Here is a 25,121-nt window from a genome sequence, read left to right on the forward strand (position 1 = left end):
CTGAGAGCCATGCCAAGTGAATAACAGTTCTCTCCTTCATAGACATGCATCCACATTAATCTTTCGTCCCATTTTGCAGCAGCTTGAGTGTTGTTTTGTTCTGATCGCTCTGAGCACCAACATTTCCTCTTGTTTGCTTCTTGCCATTCTGTCACTAAATACAGATACAGCTCTCTTTCAAGACTCTAAATGAAGGTAATATGCTGGAAGCTGCTTGGAGTTGTAAACAAGGAAGTATCGAGCCAGAACTTGTAGAGGCAATTGGAATTAGGGAGGCACTCAGCTGGGTGTATTCTAGACCATGGCCGAGGGTAGTGGTGGAGACTGACTGCCTTGTGGTGGCAGAGTAGTTGATGAGTGTAAGGCTTTACTTTCAGAGCTAGGTAACCAGTGATTCTATAATTTGTTAAATGCTGTTTGAACTTGGCTCAGAGACATAATAATTCGTTTGATCCTATTTGGGAAGGGCAAATACCCTTTTGGAGTTTATTCACGTTAACTTATTTAACGTATTTAATAAAAATATTTTTAATATATCCATTAAAAATGTATTATCTCAAATTTATTTGTTATTTAAAATTTTATTTTAGTTGAAATATAATTATTAGTTTTACATGATGTCTTTTTAAAATAAAATTAATACTAAAATATATATAATAAGAAAAAAATTATAGTAAGCAGGTTACAAGCTAGTGATTATAAGCTACTGCTATTGCAGATTTAAGCCAAACCAATCACTCTTTCGCGTTCAACACAAGTTTTTGTCCCAAGTTAAAATTATACTGTATTATATAAAGTGTGTTTGAAAACTAATAACTTGAAATTTGATTTCATAAAAATTTGTAATTATTTGAAAAATAATCTACATTCATCATTATATTAATAATTTTCATATCTATTAAATCATAAATAATAAAAAATATACAAGCATATAAATTCAAAATTATTTTTCTATTATAAATAACTAATTTAAGCTAATTCAAACCGCTCACTGTAAAAAGCAATGATTGCACAATTGCATGAAAACATATTCAACGACTTATATTTTTTGAACATATTGGACTTTGGAGTCTGATACTTCGAGTCATATTCGTGTAATGATTGCACAATTGCATGAAAACAGTAATAATTAATCCTGTATAAATAGTATATAGAACAAAGTTCCATTTAGTCCACATATTTATTGTGGTACCGGACACACGTATATTCTGCAATTATAGAATGTCATAAAAACATTGCAAAATGTGTTATTTTGCAAATCATATTCTATAAAAATCATTATTTTGTTAAAAATTTTGACAATCTTAAACATTCTACAAGTTAAATAGTGAAAAACACATTATTCTGCAAAACATGTTAAGTTTGCAGGACATATTTACATATTACAGAACATATGTGTTCTACTTGTCGAACATAAATGATTTTCAATATTCTTCATGAAATAGTGATATTTATAGAATGTATTTCACAAAATAACACGGCAATGTTTTTATGTCATTCTATAGTTGCAGAACATACATGGTCTACGGTACTACAGTAAATATGTGGACTACATGGAACCTAACTCATAGTATATATTAGATTTTGACGAACAAAATCATCCTCATCTGCAAATTAAGTGCAAGCAGAAAAATTGTATTGCATATATGCATGTATTACAATGAATCTACATGTATAAGTAATATACAGGAGAACCCTATAAGAATTATCCATTCTATATTGGCTAAAAACCTAACAATTACCATAAGTGTCCCAAACTAGACTTACAGATGCCATGGGCAGAGCATAGCAGCTGCAGTCAGCCCCAATTTTGTTAATAACATATAGTATCTCCGCTCTCCATAAATAAAAACTATCGGCCTGAGGGGCCAGAACACTGTAACAATAGGTAAGAAAGAATGGATGCTATAAGACTTCTGTAACCTGCAGATGATGTCACAGAACTGGGAAACTGTAGAGTATCGACAAGTGCAATATTAAGGATATAATGCTGATGGATATCAGCTCCATAAAACTATCTTGCAGAGAACTGCTACCACCGATTTGTCCTGCATTGACAAACTCCCTTGTCCCAGAGCTTGATGTTGTGGAGACATTTACTGACAAAGAACCTAATGAAATACGATCAAATGAATACACAGCCAGAGTTCAGACACATCAAATATTAAAAAAATACTGGTCAGTGGTCACGTGTGTTAAAAGAAATTATTCCCTCGGTTACGATCAAATAAATACACAGCCAGAGTTCAGACACATCAAATATTAAAAGAATACTGGTCACATGTGTTAGAAGAAATTATTCCCTCGGTTCCATATCCCTCGTGCATGAAAACATATAGATAAAATGCAAGGTTGAAGTAGTTGTATCATTTGTAATGTAAAAATATATATATATATTTTTATTAGTATGTCAATAAAGATGAAAACCTTAATGGCCAGATTGTTTTAGCATAATCAATAATAATGGATCTACTTACATAAGACACTTGCGTATTTCAACGGTAAGTTGGTAACATTGGATATTCTTTCTAAAATGAAATATAAAATCATTTTAGTTCTTCCTTAGATAGCAAGATATAGAGTTAGCTCGCAAAACTTACAGTCGTAATCAGCCCATCCAATTCTCTGGCCACCCAAATCATAGACAACAATTTTGTCTTTCAGAACAAGGTCTGTATCACATCAAAAAAAAAAATCACCAATTAATGGGTTGTGTAACTAGTTGAACTGATAAAAACAAAAAATATATAATAAAGTTGAAAAATCAGGAAGTGATTGTCTGAGTAATTAACAAGGATATTTATAGGGAAGACTAGGAAAACCCTGGTATATCATCAGGGATGCTCAGAGAAATCAATAGTAGCAAGGAATATCCAGCAAGACATATCAGGAAGGACTAGTTTGAGCATTGATTTTGTGACCTTATCAAAACATATTGAGTAAGGGTTTTACTTCCTTTCCACATAATCTTTTAAATAGATTGATGGCGTGAATTACCAGGTTTAGGAATTTGAACAAAAAACCTAAAGATTTTAGTGACCGACAAATACAAAACAATGGTATGGGGGTGGGGGGTCCGGGGCTGCATTACAATGCCATACGGGTAGATACGCGATAAAGACGACATGGTAGGCAAATAAAATAATTCCAAGATTAAGATCAAACAGGCATAGGATCTATATTTACTCTTTCTATTTTAAGATGATAATTAATAATGAACTTGTATTTCTGTCAGCAAGAAGAACAATTAACACAGTCAGAAAAGAAGTTTAAGCTCACATACACATCAGTGTTACATCTGCCTGCTATCTCGGTTCAATTGTTTGATCGATAAAGTCAATTAATATTAGTAATTGCTAGGTGCACATACCTCCTAAAATTGTAATATCTTGACCCTGAAGTTTCTGAAAGCCAATACACCATGCTGTAGCTCCACCCTGCATAATAGATGGGCAATTTTTTTAACATATCCAGAATATGCATTATGGATTTCTAGAGGAATAGTCGAGTTTAAGTCGCAAGGGAACTCTTGAGGACAACATATTATATATGTGTCTATATATTTTCTTTTAGCTACCAGACATTGTTCGACAACTATCGAACACAAACATGAAAACACAACATTAAATGAATTTGGACCCCAAGAATCTGGAAAGATCTTTCGCAACAACAGAATCATGAAACTCAGCATATACATTTAGCCACTATAGAGGATGTCACACAGAGTATATAGACTTAGGATATTCATAGAGCACTAGCTCCTTGTTCATTTTAAAGAAGCAGTGGGAATCCAGTGAACAAGAGACATGTCAGGTTTCATAATTCAGGCAATCATGCTAGCAATGTTCCGGAATTTAAACCAAAATGATTCCAAGGGTACTAAAGAATTCTGTTGCATAATCTTGTGACATCCATGATTGTGTGCATGATAATCATTCAAATGTGCAAGTAATCTATATATAATAATAACAACAATAATAAATAAGACAGTATTAATTTATCAAAAATATAAGGATGCAATACCGCTTATAATTGCTCATGTTAGCACAGTGGCAACTACTACAGGAAACTGAAAGATAAACTTACTACTGAATTTTGCTTCAGAAGGTAGTCTTCGGGCTTTAAAAACATTGATGCACCGCCAGCAAAGTTTAAAGTTACCGAGGGAAATATTTGGGAAACACTGAAAAACATATGTAATATATCCTTATTAGTAATAAACCCAACTCAAATTCCTTCAAGGAGTGACATGCCAAAAAGGCAAATGTTAGGATTTTAAATCAGCTGGGAGAACCTGGAACTGACGAAAAAACACTGGGATCCTCTAGAAAGAAAAGGGTTCACAGAATTTGAAACAGTTTGTGTAATCTGCAGGTGCAAGAAATCATAACCTTTTAGTTACAGAACAGCTTGTCATATAAAGGTTACTTATATACAACCATATATCAATATCGGAAAATATAAGATCTGGTTACGATAGGATATATAAGCAATTTGTTGCACCACTACTTACAGCATTGACAAAAGGGTCATAAACTTGATCTGCAAGATATGCCAGTGTTGTTCCTGAATCAATTATGGTTCCTCGGTTCCCTGATGTCGAGAATACCGATGGATCAATGGGTAAACTCTGCCCATTGACAGCAATGCTCAGCAGGTTGACGTTGTAATGTGGCCTGAAATATTAAAGGACTTGTCAAATTAAATTACAGTTGCTATGCTGACTTAAATCTTGTACATTATTGAAGATGTAAAAATGTGATGTAATGATTGTCCAATCAATTAAACAAAATGTTGATGAAACTGGCTTTAAAATGTTTGCTTGAAAGGCATGATAATAACATAAAGTACTAAGTATTAATCCAAGACAGAAGTCTCTATATACTTTAAATATGTATCATATGCAATGACATCATTGTGCTCCAGAGCATAAGCAATAATCATGTGACAGTTCAAATCTGAAAGAGAAATCATACTGTGATGGGACGAGAGGAGTATAAACAAGGTTTGGTTCCACAATTTGACCGAAGACTAATATACCACCACCATTATCACCTCCTCTTAAACAATGAGAAAAAGCATCAGGAACTATTGCCTGGGTAGAAAGTTGTGAGATTACAGATAGTCCCTGCTGTCCAAAACCGAAGATCCCGTCAACAGCTCTGTCCGGCTTTGTCAAATCCCCGGTCTGTGAAGTGCTACAACTGTTTTAAATCCAATCACGAAATAAGATTTACTAATTTTGCAAGCATAAGAAAATTTCAGCACCAACCAACTGGCTCAAGCTAGCATACCCAAAGACAACAGGTGCTGTAGTGTTCGAAATCACTGAATTGCCAACAACCATGTCAAAATGCATAAGGTCTGCTACATAATAACCTGATGTACCGCTACCGTCTCCATACTGAAAGGTATAACTGCACTGGTTACTCTGACGAGAACAAGCGGAGTCAGAAGTTTGAGCTCCAAGAGCACATCTTTGATCTGAACATGAGACTAAAGAAGCCGTAGAGGAGGAGGAAGGATCAAAGCTCTCAAGTTGAATCTGCTAAGAAAGTAAAATAGTTCTCATTTGGTTTATCACTTACAGAAAGCCTAAATTAGAAAACAAATGAGGAAAGCTGTAAATGACATTACATCAAGTCCGCTTGATGTCGGACAGCCATTGCAAGAACTGCAACTAACCCACAAGACATCACTTCCAGTATCAATCTGTACATAGTATTCTCTTGGAGGAGACCCTAATTGAACTCTAGTAAAATAAAGCCTATAACCAATACCATAAGATCCAGTAAGAAACAATAGAGTCCAATCATAGGAATATACACATCCAAAACTACTTTCTTAAACTTAAGACGCAAATTAAGAAAGAAAAAATTCACCAAATAACACATATACATCAAAATTCAATAATCAACAATCTAAACCTATTTAAGGCATCAAAATTGGATCTTTTTAGTTCCCCTTAAAGCTAAATTGCACAATCCAACAAAACACATATCACCATCACTTAAATCCATCAATTCACCACTGAAATATATACAAACAAAAACATATATAAATATCCGAAATTACCCAACAAGGCTAGGAATATAAGTTCCGGCAAGTTCAAAATCAACAACCCCTCCAGCCGAAGAAGCCTGCAAGATTCTCGAGTGTCGAAGCGAGTCAAGAGCTCTGAGTTGACTCATTTCAACTCCATGACTCGTCGGAAATGCTCTCTCCAGGGACAGATATGCCGGAAAATCACACAATACAGGTACAAATACAGACACACAGATCAATATTGATAAAGATGCCTGCATCACTTGAAGATTGGCCTTTTTTATCTATATCTTCTATCTCTATACATACATGTATAAAGTATGTGTGTATAAATAAGTATAAGTACAGAGTTGAGTTACTTTTTTCACATTCACCACAGCCCAAAAAGCAAAAAAGAAGCTACTTATATTCTTTAGTGTGTAGATACAATTACAAATTTACAATCATATAGTAAAAAATTATATGTATGTATGTAGAGAGATAAGAGATAAGGAGATTGGGGAGAGAGACAAGGAGGAAACGTCTGGGAGAGACAAGAAGAAACAGACTTCCAACACAAACTAAAGCTCCTCCTTAACTGGATTACGTTCTTTATACTAATTTGTATCTACATGTTATGCTTGTATATAGTATAATAATATACGTGTGTGATGTGTGTGTCTTGAGTTTTGACATGATTCATTAACCGATTCATAGATTTATGGGTACTTTTTTTTTCACTTTGGTAAAATGGTAAATTTTACTATTACTATGATACAAGGAGTTTCGAGTTTCGGAGGACGATATGATTTAAAATCTTCTTCAGTCCAAATTTGAAGAGGAAATAATCCTCGAATCCACTTGGATGTCGATCACAAAAAAAAAAAAAACTTGAATGAAAATTCAATTTAATCCGGATTGGGATCAAGATGGAAATTGTAGAGTGCAAAAAACTCTGGCTTGGTGATCTAGGTTTGCCCCATGCCTGTTTTCTCAAGAATGTCTCATCTATTCTCAAAATTTTGATTCCAATGTGGATGATGTTCTTACTCCTACTTTCACACCTTTCATATGAATATATGCAGTGAAAAAAACAATAACCAGATGATATATACTGTGAAAGCAAAGCAACGCAAATAGTAGTATACAAACAATGACAAGAAGAAGAAAAGTCGGAACAAAGCAACATTATGTGAAACAGAATATGCAAACACAACTAAAAACAAGTTGTTCCGCAATGAACCGCCAAGGAACTATAACTTATTAATGACCAACTTCAAAATTGTAACAAAAGTTCGTTTTTCTTTACTTAGGAGTCGTTTCTTAATCTTAGTTGTATTGTGTTAAGTTAGATTGTTTCTCTAAGGTCAAACATAAATCTACACTTGACTTTAACATTTGTTCCCCTTCTTGTCTTTCTTTTAAGTTTTAACATTTCTTCTTGGTCATGCATGACGCTAATCTTGTCATTAAAATATGCACGCCCCATGAGCAAACGTAGTGTGAACAATGTCACCACACCTAATCCTCCACACACACATACTCACATTCACATTTCTGTTTATTTTATTATTAATTTATTATATAACACCAACATTTTAATTAATCAATAATTACAGTAATTATCCAAAATTAAATAATGTATATGAAAGCTAGAGCGAGAAGAAATTACCCAACACGATAAGGATCATACGTGCCATCGACCGGAAAATCAATGACCCCGCCAGATGACTCCAACAATCTACCGTGCCTCGCCGAGTCTCTAGCCCTGAGTTGACTCAGCTCCACTCCATGACTCGTCGGAAAAGCTCTCTCCAACGTCAACGTCGCCGGAAATCCACATAACACCACCGTTGTCGTCCCCAACAACACCGCCAACAACGTTAGAGTTGCCGTGCAGCCGCCGATACTAATCCTCGGCATATATGAGTAATATTTGTATGTATATGTGTGTGTAATTCTGTATCTCTATGAGTAAGTATAATCAAGAAGGGCAAAAGAAAGCAATCCGAAAAGTGTAGTGTATATATTTGTAATATGTATACGTATGTGTTTAGGTATAGGATATGAAGATGAGATATATGTATGTAATATGTATGTTTAAGAGTTGCAAGTAATCTACGTGTATGAATAAGTAATAGAGAAATAAGGAAGAGTATGAGAAGGCAAAGCTGAAACAAGGCTTTTAAACAACCTTATTTATACACAGAGAGGGAGCAGATGGAGAAGCTTCTGTGTTTTTACTTTGGTTATGTACAGAAACACACGCTTTTCTGTCTTTTATAAGTATTTATTGAAAAGTAATTTTTATTTATATATTTAAATAATTTATGAGATATAATAATTATTAGTATAATAATAAATGATAAATTATTTTGTAAAATTATTCTTATATTTTTATGAAATCATATTTCAAAGTTAAACATGAGTGGCTAAAAATGGTACGAAAAGAGATTAATCGAATTATTTACTCATATACTCTTCTACTAAAATTTATATTTCGTTTTTTAATTCGAAGATTTTTCACTCAGTAAAAAATTACTTGCCGGTATTGTATACTGGTGTCCCAGAATTTGTTGGGTTTCTAAACTACCTTCTGAAACAAATATAATAACAGTCTTAAGAGATAATGTCGAAAGAGAGTGAATTGCTTCTCCTAATAGTTTCTTAGTGGGGAGTCCGCGAAATAAACGGTTAAATTACAAACAGAACTGTCTGTATAAACCTACCCGAGTTCCATATCAGTAGCCACTGTTGCATTCCCACCTGTATATGATTGATCTTGACCTGCGATTTTGAGGTTGTCTATTGTCCAGAAAGTGGACGCAGCAGTTGAGGCAACATCCGGGAAGATCCCAACTTTTTATCTTCTTATATGTTATTTCAAAATAGTTATTAATTTTCATGTATTTTTGTTAGATAATAAGTTTTTTTGAATGAAAGTAATTTATCTGACTATTGGCGTATCCTCAATACGAGTAAGTCCATTTCTGTCAAAAAAAAAATAATTATTATTCTGAATTTTTATACGTAATTTGAGATATAAAATGTTGTGTTTTTATTCATTATTATTCAAATATCTTTTCCCAAACAAAATATATATACTGAATTTTTATTGGAAAAAGATAAAAAAAAATAATGGATAAAATATAATCTATTTACATCTCAAATTAAATGTCAAAAATCAATACGATAATTGTTTTTGAAAAGAGAACACAGTTACTCAAACTTACTGAAGTAAGTGGTACACATCGTGTGAGGTTTGGATGTTTTGGCTGAATTTATGAAATAAAGCTTTTTTTTAAAGTTATACGGTCCCTTTTATACATGTAATGAAGCAAAGTTCATACTAGCACTATATATAAATATATAAAATATATGTTAAGTATGTTTTAAAAATCGGTCGATAGATCAAAATCAGACGGATTTTGTTACAATTTTGAATCATGTTAAAAATAGTTGATGTAAAAATTGGTCTACTTAATCGATCATAAATCAGTCAGAATATTCAAAATTTGTAAACAATTTGAGGAAAAAATAAATTTTTTAAAAATAATTGTCTATTTATTCAAATATATTATAAATAATATTAAATCAATGACCCGATAATTATCCGATTAGTGGCCAATTTTTTCAATTACTAGCTAATCGATTCCTTCATCAATTAGTTCTGATCCCCACTTTTTACAACACTAACTCAAACTAAATTCATAAGTTTGTATATACAATGTTAATATATATTGTCCTAACTATTTTATTACGGTTTCGTTTTTGGAATATCAGTTATTTATCGTTCAAAACTTACTAAAAGTAGTCGACGGATCTCACCACTTTTCAACTTTTCTTCCATTTTCATACTATTTTTACCGTAGAAACTCCTTTTCACACGTCAAAAATTAATGAATCTCACCACTTTTCAACTTTTCTTCCATTTTCATACTATTTTTACTGTAGAAACTCCTTTTCACAGATAAAAATTAATGAATCTCATAGTTTCATCTATCTTTTTTTATATTACTTTATATATATTAACCCTGTACCAAACTATATGTAAACGAATGGCCGGTTTAGTTCTAGTTGAATTTGTACTCTAAATGCTTGTGCCCGCCATCGGAGTGGTAAGAAAGTAACAAATACATGTAATGGAAAAATTATTGAGCAACCGCTTAAATTTGATAAAACGGTCTTTCTAATGTGTGTCCAATGGCACACCATAAACACTAAATTCTATAAAAATGGCTTATTTTGATTGGTGGAGTTGATGTAAATGCAGGGGGCCATTATCATTTATTGTTCATCCACCAATCAAAAAGAGCTATTTTTATTGGAGTTAGGAACTATTGTGTGCCCTTGGGCACACCATAGAAAATCCCTTGATAAAAATTATTGTAATTTTTTAGTTGTTTTTAGTTATTATTTTGGTGGGCTGTTGGTCCCTGGTTTTGAAAAAAGTGGGGTCTTACCAACATCCAAATAACTGGTTCATGACTTCGTGGCTGCAATTATTTTTCATGTAAACCTTTATTGAGATGCCAAAAACAAATAATTTAAAATGATTTACTTATAGTCATCTGACAATTGTACTTTAGCAAAAGAACCAAGTGCTCAATTATTCGGATTGTAACTTTATTTTGATGGGGGCTCTTTGCTTTTCTTTAGGAAACAAAAGACAATGGTCAATGTATCTTTTTGCTTTCATTTAACAACTGAGCTCAACATAATTCAACAATTTCAATATTGATGGCAAATGCTTCCATTCAGATACATGAACATACATTGTTTTTAAATTCAAGAAATATGATAAACACTTGCTATATTTAGTTGTGTATTGATTTTATTGTAATCAATAAAAACAAAATATGTGATAAAAGTCAAATTTCAGACAAGTATTGGTGAGTAAATGTGGCGCAGTGATATGTGGCTGTTGTTCATTTGTGTGATAAAATTTATGTTAATATATATCGTATAAAATGAATTATGTAATTAAAAAATTTATAATAAAAATATAATATAATATGATGGAGACTTAATTTGATGTAAAAAGATTATTACACAAACAATATATAATCTTTTTAATCGGTTGTAACATAATGACATATTTATCTATTTTATTAAATAAGGATATAGTGGGAATTCACATCCATTTTATTGGCTATTATCATCCCCAGTCCTCTTTTAATATTTAGATTGACAGATTTTTATATTACAATTTTGAAAGTAATAAGAAATGGTAATGTGTAACTCAAAAATTGTGGTCCTAAAATAATTGCTCGAGTACAAAGGTTCAATTTTATAAAACAGAATCAAATGGATACGTCCTTGTCCATTATCAAGTACCAAATCAATTCAAGCTTGTGTTGCTGAGCAATCAAAAGTCAAATTGCTGAAATGTGCGGATTTTATGTCTTCGTTTTATATTTAACGAACCTTCTTATTGAAGTTTACTTTGTCCAGTACAATATACACAAACATGAAGACTGGGTTAATATAGCAGGTCATACTACTTGAAATTGATTTCAATAAAAAGAAGAGAGAGTATAATTTTTAGCTATAACATAAATATATTATCCTATCAGTTTTGCCATAATATTTACAGGAAAAAATATTTTAATTTAGTTGTTAGATTATAATGATACTTCAGGAATGGCTATCCCGTTTAAAATCTCAAGAATATGTATTCATTTGGTATTTTAAAGATCTCATTCACGAAATTCATTCGCGACATTCAATTATGATTTTGAATTATATTTAAAAATCTATCACAATACCATGATTTTAAATATTGAGATTTTTTTAATTTTATAAAATGATAGATATTATATGATTATTCATATCCAAATTCAATAAGTTTCGGGATTCATAACTAAATTCAAATTCTAAACTCAATATTTAAATTTTTTTATGAAGATTCATTTCGGATCAGTATGAAGAGTAGCTTTCAGAGCAAATGAATAGTACACCATCAAATATCAATATTTAGGGGCGCTTCGACGCTTGTTGAGAACGAGAATTATTTATAATGAATCAAGATTTAAAAAAATCGAGACAGCGTAGATGGCTAAACCTTCATACAATGATGAACCCGCTTAACCGCAAACAATCCAATTGTAACCGCAAACAATCCAATTGACTATCCAAACAGCAACTCGCAGGATTATGTTTCAGATCCTCATTAAGCATGCTTTTAACCCCCTTAAAATGTTCCCACAAGACCATTTGATAGCATCAATATCGATATGTTCCCACAAGACCATTTGATAGCATCAATATCGATTGAACAGTAATGGATCAATTACACGACTAGGTATACACAATGCAAGGGCAATTTAGAGATTCAAACAATCAAAAATTGGTGTTAATATGAAAAATGGTGCAGAGTCAATATGAAAAATAGTATTCACGGAAATATACCAGATCAGTTTATAGCCTCTGAATCGATTGACAATGTAGTTTACAATGCAACCAAAGTTAAAAGATATATTGCTCTAGGACTTCAAAATTTTGTAAATTCACAACTTTTTACATATGAACATGGATATAAAGAACAACAGTTTCCTCGGGGTTCCCCATTTTGTTTAAATTTTCAACACCAAAAGCTGCACTTCGATCTTCTCAACTTCAACAAGATCTACAAAAACTACATCCTTTACAAAAAATCCTCACTCCAATAATCCCCTAATCAACCAGATATGTTTTTTTCTTCTGAAAACAATCTAAGGGCAATAGCCGATTCAACGGCAACATAAAGAGGCTTGCACTTGGAAGCAATACAACTCACAATGCATTTAAACACTACCACAGCTCATAGAACACAAATGGAACACTAACACCAAAGTACTTAACTTGCAGCTGTTGTACACAATATACATCGCATCTGAGGGGCACCTGAAGCATCATCATCACTGGAAGCATCTTCGGCATCACCATTGTCATAGTCATAATATGATACAGCCTCTTGGGTACTGGCTGCTGGCGTTTTCTTGTCATTATAGGTATTGGCAGAGTCCATAAGGCAATTCATGTGATAAGCATGACAACAATAGAATGCAATGATAGATACATTCTGTATGGAAAAGGGATCAAAACACACGCAACACCTTCCACCTGCTCTAGTTTTTGACTTAACATCCATGCTTTTCATGTTCAGTGATCTCTCTGTCAAATGAGAAGCCCTATTGTCATCCCTTTTAGAACGTACTTCATCTTCTTCGTTGCTCATGTAGATAGCACGTCTTGCTTCTTTATAGTATTTAATTAACAGGTTAATAATATCAGCCTGAAATTTTTTAGAAAATGAAGAGTCAAGCATACATAGCTATTTGGTAAATATCCTTTGGCAAAATGGTGAGAACACATAATGCATCTTTGTAGGAGGGGATAGAGAACACCAAAAGCACCACGAAAGTACCTTAAGTATATCGTTACACCCATGTCTAAGAGAAGTTTCAGTCCTGTAGTCTGTTATTATTTTGACCAGACGATCCCTCAAACTGAAAGATGAACAGAAAAACATAATAAATAGAACATATAGGCTATAGCAGTGTCGCTCTCATTTAAAACAAGATAAAGATCAAAGCCTTCTGACTAGCGTGCACACAGGCCACAGCACAAACATACGGATAGATATATTGCAATGCACACCAGAAGGCAAGTATCTTGGTTGCCTTAAGAGAAGGATAATAAATAAAAATATATATTACCTACTGAATATTTTGTGAATATGATAATAACAACAATACCTAAAGATGTATAGTAGTGAGAAAAGGTCAATAGGTGGGGAATAGGTCACACTAGGGCAACCAAACCACAAATGATCTTGGCGTCATAAGGCGAAGATTTTTTCCTATGTGTTACCTTGACTCTTTGATTTACCTCGAGTGCCTGGCTGTCTGTATTGGACACTCGATATGGGTATGGACACTGAACATTTATTTAATATTTAGGACGAAACATGAAAAAAGTTCTAAAAAATTGCAAATCTTGGCTTTGGATACAAAGGAATGTTTAACACTTCCAGGCTCCTGCAAGGCTGCAACCCAGCCAGGGAACCCCATTGGATCAAAGTGGTACTCTTTCAACAGAGAAGAATGGAACTTCAGAAACATTATCTTATCCCCTAATGGAAGAGATGGTGTGCAAAGACAAACAAATTAAATAATGTGCGATTTCTTGTGATCAATGGAGATCAACTTTTAGTGGTGAACAATTGCAACTTTTTTATTTAAAGCGCAAAACACTGGTTTTCATGTTAAAATATGTCCTCTATAGAGCGCGGCAGTAGGGGTGGCAATATCCAGCCCGATACAAATTTTACCCGCAAACTACAAATTCTGGTCAGGGTTTATAGGGCTTTCGGGAGACCCAATGTGTGCGCGCGTGATCAATGGAGATCATTCTTTACTGTGTGAATATTTGCAATGCGGCCCTAAGGGCAGCATTATCCATCCCGATACAAATATAATTCACAGACAGTAGATTCTGGTCAGGGTTTATACTTATAGGCTCTTGGGTAACTAAATATTCACCCAGAAAAATCGGGTCAATTACCAGTTGATCTTGGATCAACCTGACTACCTGCAGTTTAGTTTATTGGTACAATCGTACAACCTGGAATCCGTACATATAATTTCTTTAAGAAAGGCCAGCCCATTTAAACAAGGGAACCCTTTCCCGATGCTCTTAGCCGCAAGCACCACATCTCCCTTCATTTCTCAACCCCCCCCCCCCCCCCCCCCCCCACACACACACACACAATTATTAACAGAAAAAGCACACAATTGACAGCTCAATAAAATAATTTAAGAAGCAAGATGCAGTTCAAGAAAATCACTGCAGCAAAACAGTAGTCAACTACTGCAAGAATGAATTGATATATTATATCTACAATCAGTCTAACAAACTTAACAAAGACACAGGCAATATATAAAACTGAGAATAAACTCTCAAGTACACAATTGACATTGAAAATAATGAGATAAAAGAAAGAATAAAAAAAATACGTATTAATAAACTAACCGGGGAATCTCCAAGCCAGTAGGCACAATATTGACGATATAAAGTGGATCAAATTTGCCGACCGTATGCTCCAACAAAACACCTACCTGCCATTGGTAAAGAACAAGTTTTTAAATGTCTGCAAAGGAAAGTTTCAAACCATTAACATATAGTCTTGCATAATTATAATGCAGGAATGCAGTTTTACCATTTCAGGTTTATTTATACATTGTTTGATCAATTCTTCCCAAAGTTCATCATCATGTTGCATACTCACAAAGTCAATAGCCTGCAGTTCATTATGCACAGATCAAATACCTGATATATATTATATAAACTCAAATAACATTCAAGAATACGAAAAGTATACCTCTTCTATATCTCCTAAATCATTAATTATAACTGCAAGGGCTTGTTTGGAATTTCCCATTCTCCCAAGAATAAAAACTTGCTCCCTCACCAGACCTCTGCTAATACAGATTTCATATGCCTGAAATTGAATTTGCAGGACATAACATCAAAAGAATATACTTGTAAAGAGATTATACCATCATAGCCTGTTAAAATGCTAACCTTCTCGAGCATATAATGCTGACTACTGCGTAGAAAAGGAAGGAGCATCTTTGGATCATAGTCCGCATACAGCTCAACCTATTATAGTCAATAGGTGGAAACACAAAAATATAACGATCCATGCCATTGGGGTGCGTACATGATTGTTAGATGCATCATAAAACAAAAATCTTGTCAAGGTAGTACCAAGTATAAATATATAATAGATACAACAGGATCGAGATATATATACAGTTGCAAGAAACTATAGAGTATAAAAGCGGCTGGTTTTATTGCACAAGAATAAGGAAGCCAGCACAAATGGGAACAAGTAAGCCGATTGGTGATTAAATAGTTTGTCTTGGTGTTGTAAAGGTAATAGGGGCATTGAGACGCAAGACCCTCCTCGATTCTAGGTGATATGCGCACTGAAACTAGGTGCAGCAATTACAGAAGAATATATAATTATCATTAAAAAATTAGTTACAAGTACCAAATATATGCATGTAAATGTAATACTCATATAAAATAAGATATAAAACTTCCCTGAGCACAAAATAAAGAACATTAACAAATTATATATAGATGTAGAAAGATTAGACACCAAAACTGAAAAAAGAAACTTATTTTACCACCAAATCATCATTATGCAACATAAGAATGTTTGTTGAAGATTCAGGATATAAAAGGACATGTACAGGAGAAAAACCCTCTTCCTAAAATTTCAGTGACTATCCACAAAAAGGCAACAGAAACAAGGAACCATGAATTAATAAGTACCAACTTCAGTGTGTGTGTGTGTGTGGGGGGGGGGGGGGGGGGGGGGGGGGGGGGGTTAATGAATGCTTTTGTGTATAACTCTGTAATGGAAATTAGCTTTTCTTAAAAAGTTGGAATGCGCGTTACTATACCCGTATCAGCAATTACTATAGCAATATGAAGTAAATATAGATAAAAGACGGCTGCATCTCTCTACTTGAGCGACATAGCTACCAAATAAGTATACTAAATGTCCACTAATATATACTACCAATCCATGTTATACATGTCAAAATATACATATAAAATGATATCAAGCCTAACAGTCAATCCATGTACTATTACTTGCCTAGTTTCAGAACTGCGAAAAAAATTAAAAAAATAGTATTATTATCCTACATGACAACTTCTGATTCAACACCACATGAAATTAGTTTAATATTGTCTTAACTTGACACGTGCATCAAGAAATTATTCTAAAAGATGTTTACAGAGCAGACAATATAACCAAGGTCACAATAGGTTTCAACTTAAATTATAAATTTTATTTGAGGAAATGAATATCATTCAAGCTAAAACACATTCTTTCTCTTTTTTTCTGCTAAATAAATCAGATTCCTAAAAAGACACAAGTTCAATCACCACATCTTGACAAAAAATAATGAGATATCTTGTATTTTAACTAAACTTCTCAAGTAAATACAATATTTTTAATCTCTAAGTATACCTGCATATCATGGAACTCCCTCCCTGCATCAGGGTTAGCTACAAAGAGAGAATGCAAATATAGATGTAAAAAGTATCTGGAGTCGTCCTTTGCAGCCATAAGTTGTGAAACAACTTCAAATGGAGTAATTAACTCCCTGTGCTGGATCAACAACGAAACTGCTCGTTTACAATCTATTTTCATCAATTCTACAACCTGCAAAGTGGTTGAGCAATGGATAACTTGTGCAATATGTTAAATGATCCGATAAAGGATGAAAAGAATAATTGAAGTAAAAAAAAAGGTTTGAATTCCATATCAATAACAAACTTTAAGCCTGAACATACCTTTTCCCGAACTGTGTCATGCAAATTATGTTTTTCAATGAACTCGAACGTATCCGGCTTCAAAAGCTGAGGTATTATAAATTTAATAAATGATTGAACTGACTGATTCTGTGTATATGGAGAATATCTTCTGCTTAAATTTACATAAACATCTTTAGGATGCTTCTTGTACTGTCAAAGAACTGATGTACATGTAAAAAGAACTTACATCAGCATGAAGTGCAAAGGCTTTCTCGTATTGTGCATCAATAACATATATCTCTGCCAAAGCCTAACATGGTAAGGTACCTTAGTACAGAAAAAGTCAGAAAGACACAATAAAAACATTCACAGATTATGGTTCAACTTACTTCTTTGAGGGTATCAGTCATGGATGAAGTATTAAGCTGAGGTTCTATGGCTGAGATGACAGGCTCCACAGAATAAATTATAGGAGGCCAAGATTTAATGGTCGAGAGAAGTTCCTTATGGAATGATGGATTTGTTGCCAGAGCAACAAGAGCAACCTGAACATAACATAATAGACAGATTAGTTATGGTTGATGAAAGAAAAAAATAATAGGCACCACACGAGTTAAAAATAAACGACCTCATATGCAGTATCACGCAACCTTGGATTCTCTGTAGGTATATAAGGAACCAAAACAGGAAGCTGGCGGAGATGGGCAAAATGGAAAACCCATCTGCAATATGTATCAACTTTAAGAAACATATTTCAAAATATATTACAGACATATAGTGACATATGGCACCTTTCCCATGCAGATGCTGAAGAACGTAACAACTTGGGGCATAATGATGCAGCTTCAGCATATTTTCTCTCCACGATCAAATGATCAAGATATCTTGAACCCACCTATAATGGATAATTAATGTCGACAACAAACATATTAATACACTTGGTACGATATTAGAATTTTGAATATGTCAGCTAGAGGTATAAGCAAAGTTTATATATACGGGAACATCCAGTAAAGAAAACACAATTCACAGATTTGGATTTCCCAGTGAAGAAAAGACATGATGCATGGATTTTTAGAACAGTAAAATCACTATTCAAGCAATGAAGTTCAGGCAACTTAAAAGTCATTAAGCCGCAGAGCTGTGATGACTGCATAAAGAAATAGGTTAAGGCTGGAACATAAATAAGCAGTTACACATTTGCAAACAACCCAGTCAACTCAAATGGTAGACCAGAATCCAGCAAGAACATTAACGCCAATGACAGATGAAAAGCTAAATGTACAGCCAAAAGTCTATATAAAATTGGGAGCTTCACTTCTCATAGTAAATGTTGGGAAGTTATAAAATATAGTATTTCACCAGACACTTACGCTGATGAACCATGTCTTGACTGCCCAAACTAAAAATTGACAGATAATGCTGAACAAACAAAGTCCATAAAGACGCTGTTATAGTGTCTAGTGTCTACTAGTGAAAAGGGTGCATGACTGCATAAGTATTTAAGATTGACTGGTAACCTTTCCTGCAAAGTAATCATGTCCCTTCTCCCCAAATAAACACAACCACCACAAGAAAAATGGTTAAAGATAAGAGAAGTACTTCGTCAAGAAGCTCACTGTGTCCCTTTTCTGCTTCAACTGCTGCTAGAGCTTTTTCATGCCAACCATGTTCAAGAAGCCAAGCTATGTGATCTTCTGCATCCCTAGCAATAAACATGCTGTCATGCTTGCATAAAATAAAACTTTGGATTTAATGCTGTGAGGGGGAGGGGGGGGGGGACTGTAATTAAAATACACAATAATGTAAACAAGAAAAAGCACAGATTAGTAAACAAAACTGCAACACTTGAAAGTTGGAGGGCCTTGATGATTGACCAGCAGAGATAAAACAAAGGAACAAGTCTACCCCTAAGTTTATCTTATACTACCAAGTACAAGAAATTTGAAATTGAACTGCACCTGTTTAGATGGTTAATATCATAATACCTCAAGCTTATAGGGGAGTAGATCATGTAATGGTATCAGACTCAGGTGCTGTGTTAAGTAACACCCTATGTACCCCTTATAATTCTCAACAAACTGATCTGGACACATTGGTTGATTAATACCTCATAGCTCACATACATCCACTTTTCATGTCCAGGCTGCAGGGCAGATTTTACAGGACAGCGTTTAATTAGTGTAACGCTGAACCGGGTTTAACTGGCCCTGTATTAACTCGCTACCTCACACTAAATCTTAGATTATCTATGATCTATAATTAACACATAACATTTTTACAACTTCACAAGTCACAGTGTTCTAGCAAAAACTTATACTTTACAAAATGGTAACAAAGTCAGTAAAAAACTGGCTAGTCTTTTAATTTTACGAAATGCCTGTATCATCTATACGTGGGTGTGTAAATTTTAGTTCAAAAAGAATACGTCAACCGCATAAACTAAGGTAGACTACTGCTTAATACCTATATTACATAGTCACTAGGCACACTAATAACAAAAACAGGCCACCCGAGTGTACCCTAGTAGTACACACTTAAGTTTCAAAGCACGCTTGATGTCTAGCACAAGTTGAACAGACTCTTTGGTATATGGTGGGGTCAAGAAGTGCTGGAGTAGTCCTACGAGCAGTCAGGTGGAGTACAGGTTTCTGAGGTGGTGGTTTAAAGATTCCATCAGAAATAATTCTTTTCCATCTTTTATTCGTTCCTCGGTTCCAATAAACCTCTAATAAGCATTAACAACTCACATTGTCGATCTTCATTCATTTGTGCCTTATATTGTTCAAAATCTTCCATCATCTCGGTCTTATATTGTTCGATCTCTTCTAAAGAGACTACATTTTAGGTTTCTGCTATTCTTAGTTAGTGGTACAGTCCTCTAGCTACCTCCTAAGTATTTATATTGTGTTTATAATACTAGTTCGATTCACCTTATTAATCGCAACTGCTGTTGATTGCGTATATGAACTAGTGATACTCTCAGAAGATGTAGGTGGGGAATGAGATTAATGTCCAGCTTCTTGATGCCCAGCCATAACCCATATTCATAAGGTTATGGATGGGCGGCGGCGCACCTAAAAGCAGGACAGAGAGGATCTCATTCCCACCGATATCTCGTGAGACTCTCACTGGTTCTCAGTCAAGTAAATAGAAATTTAACCAAGTAAAACATACGTCAAATAACATATAATTCCCTTTTCAATTTATAATTATGCAGAATATGACATATTATATAGAGTGAGAGCATCTCTGCATTGAATGGAAAAGGGATGCTAACCTAGGCTTTGCAATTATTACATCTTTAAGGGATACAATATAATACAATGGCTCATCACCAGCTGCCCACTGACCACCTGCATAGCTGCTTCCTACATTTAAAGGGTCACAGTCTGTAAAGGCAGTTGCAAACAATATATAGTTCAAGGTAATTTTACCTTCTGCAGAAAAGGAAGGAAAATAAGTTTACCTGAAAATGGAGCATGAGCAAGGGAATAATCATTTTCCTTATAATGCTCAAAGCCATTAATAGGCAGTGCATCTGTTGCAAGCTCATCATTGTTCCAAGTGACTACACGCACTTCTGGTCTCTGAGCATTTCCCTGTGCAGAATAAGTGACTACAAGTGACGCATCCAGGTAGTGAATTTGGAAAACAGCAAAAAATAGTTTAATTATCCTATACAAAAGAGAACCAGACAGAAAGAATACATGATACAGCACAGAACTAGAGCTAGATGGCATTTAGCACAGAAACTCTTAAGTTTTAGCATGAAGATAACAGTTGAGTCATTACTTTAGTTCGAAACTATAATAAATAGAATAAATCAATACCTGGCGTGAAGGAATGCTGCTGCTAATTTCCCTCTCACTGTCTTCTCCAGGAATATAAGCTAGAACAACCAAAGTATCTCCAAAGGGTGCAATTCCTGAAATGTAATAACTGGTTTGAAAAGACGCCACTATATCCACCTGGTTCATGCTGGACATTTGTATGTGCTTGTAAGTCCCATTGGTGCTTTTGTTCTGATTATTTTTTATCAAAGCAATTTTCACGTATGTTCCCCAACCAATGACCAGTAGACTATCATCCTGAATTTGACGAAAGAGTAGTAATCATACACAAGAACTTCAGAAACAGAGTAGTAGCATGTCTTGAACAAAATGTCAATAGCAAGTAAAAGTACAATACAGCTCATCGATTTATCATTGGAAGTCTGCAGTACAGTCATACTCTTTTAACATGGTGTTTCGATTCTGTGTTATGTTAATCTTTTAACTAACCTGCCAAACTAAGTGCGGAAGCAAAAGCTCAGGGCGTGGGCTTCCACGCGGTCTCTCAATAAAGGTTATACGTTGATCACTTGCGGTATCATAAACTTTCACTCCAACATCGTTAGCCCAAGCAACCAGACTTGTCCTCCACTTGACTGCATGAATAGGACCTTCACCAGAGTGAAGAACCTTACAAAGATAAAAATATAAATATAATAAGTATTCGTTAGATATCTAGGTACCATAACGTCCATAACTACAACATGAATTTTAAAATCTTTCAAATTTGCAAGATAAATCTTAAGAAGAAAGAAACAGAGATCATACCTGGTCACGGTAACCAATCCACTTCTTCATATTGAAATATAGATGGCCGGCTAAACCGCCAGCAACATATCTTCGGGAGGAATTTCTGGCATAATCTGGATCTAGAGCAATAGCCTTCATTGGGCGATGATAATCAAATTTCAGTTTCTCATCAGTAAATAGACTGTTTATTACAACAGATCCATCATCTGAACAGCTACCAATGTATTCACCTTCTATGTCAAAGCAAAGATCATTGACCGTAGCAGTATGAGAAGTGAACTCCTTGACCTATTCAGTGAAAATTTAAATATTCAGTTATGAATAACGAGTACTCGCAGAAATGACATAAAATATTCTTTTGTAAATACATGCATAGCCAGAAAAGATGATATTTGCTAATTTGCATATAGCTTATATACATTCTAAGCGGAGAATAGCATTGATCAATGTCGAGTCCCCTATAAATTACAGCACTTGCTGCCACAAAAGCAGCTCCTGATTGGTCTACACTTTCACTTTCCACAGGGATTCGCCACAGATTTAGCCATGCTACTTCTATCAAGACATGTAATAATGCCATGCTGAATGGAATTACATAGTATGTTGGCAATTCCAGTCGAATTCGACCTAATTTTTCATTTCTTTTATACTGGTTACCGTTGAATTCTGTTGTTCACTTTAGAATTTTCAGACAATGAACATTGTAGACTTGTGGTGCATACAAAAACATTAATCACGTGTTAATTTCACACACAACTATAAATCCAGTAAAGTTGCAAGCTGTAAAATCAATCTTTCACAAATATATCAGAAAAAGTTACAAAAGTTAGCTCTAATGACAAAAACATTAACTAATCAAATGCCAGTTTCCCGAATACTTGCTACAAATTCAGTAAATCAATAAATAAAATACACTTCACTCTGTATGTATGTAAAAGCCCTAGTGCATATCAACTCTCTCAAGAGCAAAGACAATGCTTGTTCCAAAACAAATGGAGCTATTGCTATGGTTTTTGTTGCTAAAAAGAACCATGTTTCCAAGTACCTCTTTTATCTATTTCGCTCACAAGGTGGCAAATATATCCCTATCTATATTTTGTTCCATATATAGGACGCACTATAGCATTGTACTATTCATCGCAATGTTTCGCACACCATTGGATTGATAAATTTTGTTTTTGGTGCTATAATATAGATATAGCACTAAATTTCGCACGCCATTGGACAAATGACAATGCACGTGATCTACTGAAAAACATCCACAAATCAGATGCTAATTTCACATATACTTGCTACATATCCCGTACGGTAGATAAAACACAACAGATTATGAATACTTGCTACAAATCCAGTATAGACCTAGAAACAAACTCAATCAAAAAACAAATCCGCAAACAGTTAGGTAGAAATCAAGTAACTACATGAATACATGCATATATAAAGCAATTCGGCACATTATACAGCTAAAAATACTTAATAGCAACAACCTGATTGCCGAGAAAATCGAGAATATGCACGGAACCAGCGCGAGTACCGAGAGCGATCATACGTTCGGCGACGGCAATACAAGAAGCGGCGTCGCCGGATAAAAGCGCCGGCACGCTGCCGCCCATGCGCTGGTACTTCAATCTCGGCTCATCTTCCTCTTCTTCTTCGATTACTGAATCTTCGTCTTCTTCCTCTTCGTCTCTCTCGTCGTCGCCGTCGGTGCCGTTCTCCGATGAATTTTGAGACATTGGCGCTTGATTCGTCAACGGTGAATTGCCGGAGAGTTGGATATTATAGTTTATAGATTATATTCCGGTGATTGTGATTCAGTGGAGTGGGGAGCACCGAGGTGTGTAAGATGTCTTAATATTGAAAACAAAAGTAAAGAGAGAGATATGTGCTTGGTTGTTTTTGCTAACGCCAGATAATCAGTACATACTACTAGTACTAGATACTAATAGAGTTAATTAAATTTAGCAAACAAATCTCGCATTTCTCATGTGAACCAAATTAATAAATTTATAATATCATATTACTTTATTATGCACTCTGATTATTATCAAAAAAATATGTCTTATATTGAATTTTGATTTATATTAGATAGTTTGCTCATATTTTCCAGATAAATATTATTTTGAATAATAAATATTTCAGAGAAACAGAATTTCAATTCTGTGTCAAGTTAGTTATCATGATAAATTAAAAAAATCACGAACTTTGACTTTAGTCATTTAGGAGATGGCAATAACATGAATCAGCAGCTAAGTATTAACTTGATAATATATACAAAAAAGTTGTTGCTTGATTATTTGCGAGAAGATGATGGGCCAGTGTGCGGAAAAGAAAAAAATAATATGATGGGCCACTTCTTTTCAAACATGGGTTAGGACTTTTGTGTTTGTTTTGGGCTGCCATGTATCTGGTATCCTGGTGCAGTCCCATCTCCTTTTAAAATTTGGTTACACATGGATGTTTGATAGTGTATAGAAGGACTCGTATGTAGGTTTCTAGTAATCGTAAATATTCAATTATAAACAGATGGGTGAGTGCATTTTGTTAATCGTGTTTTAGAAAAATTTATTAATAGAAAATAAATATTCACTTTTAGTAATATATTATATATATGTATTATAATAAGTATATGATAAATTTTTGAAATACAAGTATTTTGAAGTGTAGAGTGGCAGTATAAGTATATGTATTAGAATTGTTTCAAAAAAAAAAGTATATGTATTAGAATAAAAAATAAATAGAGTTTCACACTAGAGTCTTGTAATATTAGAAGTCAAGGTATAAAAATTAAAACAAAAATCATGAAATCTATACAATACTATAATAAGCCAATTGTGATCGTACAAGATTTTGGTTTGGTCATGTTGGTTTGTAGATTCACTTTATAACTAAAAGTCTGCTACACGTGGAATTCTCGTAGTCTTACATCTCTAAACAGTTTGATATACTACAAGATAAAAACTCCACCATTATTTTCTTAAATATAATTTATAATTAGTTAATAAATAAAAAAATAAATTTATTAATATATATTAAATTTAAATTATATATAATATTTAAAATTATATAGCCGTCCGTGCTCTGCACGGGTTTAACGCTAGTAGAAATTAAAACAAAAACCATGCAACGAAGAGAATAAGAAGACTCGTGAATATCAGAGATGGATATTTAAGTCGATATTGATCGCCGAAATCT

The 25,121-nt window shown here is 34.0% G+C and overlaps 2 protein-coding genes across 5 annotated transcripts; both read right to left on the minus strand.

Annotated features, from left to right (window-relative positions):
- Positions 1–1,619: 1,619 nt before the first annotated feature.
- On the minus strand, positions 1,620–8,275 carry LOC108223648 (aspartic proteinase 36). 4 transcript variants are annotated; one of them, XM_017398000.2, is made up of 10 exons: positions 7,697–8,275; positions 5,638–5,767; positions 5,295–5,548; positions 4,977–5,204; positions 4,514–4,676; positions 4,295–4,368; positions 4,087–4,183; positions 3,371–3,437; positions 2,601–2,672; positions 1,620–2,111 (listed from the first exon to the last, which is right to left on the minus strand). In XM_017398000.2, exons 1-10 carry the CDS (start codon positions 7,945–7,947, stop codon positions 1,936–1,938), a joined length of 1,512 nt encoding a protein of 503 aa, XP_017253489.1. In that variant the 5' UTR covers positions 7,948–8,275; the 3' UTR covers positions 1,620–1,935. The 4 variants fall into 4 exon arrangements, with proteins under 4 accessions (XP_017253489.1, XP_017253490.1, XP_063949522.1 ...); XM_017398001.2 differs by having other exon boundaries at positions 5,295–5,545; positions 7,697–8,087; XM_064093452.1 differs by lacking the exon at positions 7,697–8,275 and adding an exon at positions 6,076–6,640 and having other exon boundaries at positions 5,295–5,545.
- Positions 8,276–12,395: 4,120 nt separating this feature from the next.
- LOC108223143 (vacuolar protein sorting-associated protein 41 homolog) lies at positions 12,396–23,848 on the minus strand. The gene is made up of 19 exons (XM_017397248.2): positions 23,414–23,848; positions 21,945–22,214; positions 21,627–21,806; positions 21,177–21,434; positions 20,813–20,945; positions 20,624–20,714; positions 18,946–19,048; positions 18,135–18,238; positions 17,972–18,065; positions 17,733–17,888; positions 17,591–17,653; positions 17,383–17,448; positions 17,057–17,251; positions 15,592–15,669; positions 15,389–15,508; positions 15,227–15,307; positions 15,040–15,125; positions 13,433–13,514; positions 12,396–13,300 (listed from the first exon to the last, which is right to left on the minus strand). Exons 1-19 carry the CDS (start codon positions 23,660–23,662, stop codon positions 12,863–12,865), a joined length of 2,847 nt encoding a protein of 948 aa, XP_017252737.1. The 5' UTR covers positions 23,663–23,848; the 3' UTR covers positions 12,396–12,862.
- Between the last annotated feature and the right edge of the window lie 1,273 nt (positions 23,849–25,121).

The sequence above is a fragment of the Daucus carota genome, chromosome 5, assembly GCF_001625215.2.
Source record: "Daucus carota subsp. sativus chromosome 5, DH1 v3.0, whole genome shotgun sequence".
In the NCBI taxonomy this organism is placed as follows: domain Eukaryota; kingdom Viridiplantae; phylum Streptophyta; class Magnoliopsida; order Apiales; family Apiaceae; genus Daucus; species Daucus carota.

What these genes read in the sequence shown, in the direction of transcription:
- LOC108223143 (XM_017397248.2), bottom strand. Translation starts at nt 23,662, where the DNA reads ATGTCTCAAAATTCATCGGAGAACGGCACCGACGGCGACGACGAGAGA. An exon ending in GTAATAATTGCAAAGCCTAG is followed by an intron (nt 19,049 to 20,623) that starts GTTAGCATCCCT and finishes GTTTATTGCTAG; the next exon opens with GGATGCAGAAGATCACATAG. An exon ending in ACTGGCTTGGAGATTCCCCG is followed by an intron (nt 13,515 to 15,039) that starts GTTAGTTTATTA and finishes TTCATCTTTCAG; the next exon opens with TTTGAGGGATCGTCTGGTCA.
- LOC108223648 (XM_017398000.2), bottom strand. Translation starts at nt 7,947, where the DNA reads ATGCCGAGGATTAGTATCGGCGGCTGCACGGCAACTCTAACGTTGTTG. An exon ending in TATGATCCTTATCGTGTTGG is followed by an intron (nt 5,768 to 7,696) that starts GTAATTTCTTCT and finishes TATTGGTTATAG; the next exon opens with GCTTTATTTTACTAGAGTTC. An exon ending in TTCTGAAGCAAAATTCAGTA is followed by an intron (nt 3,438 to 4,086) that starts GTAAGTTTATCT and finishes TCTATTATGCAG; the next exon opens with GGTGGAGCTACAGCATGGTG.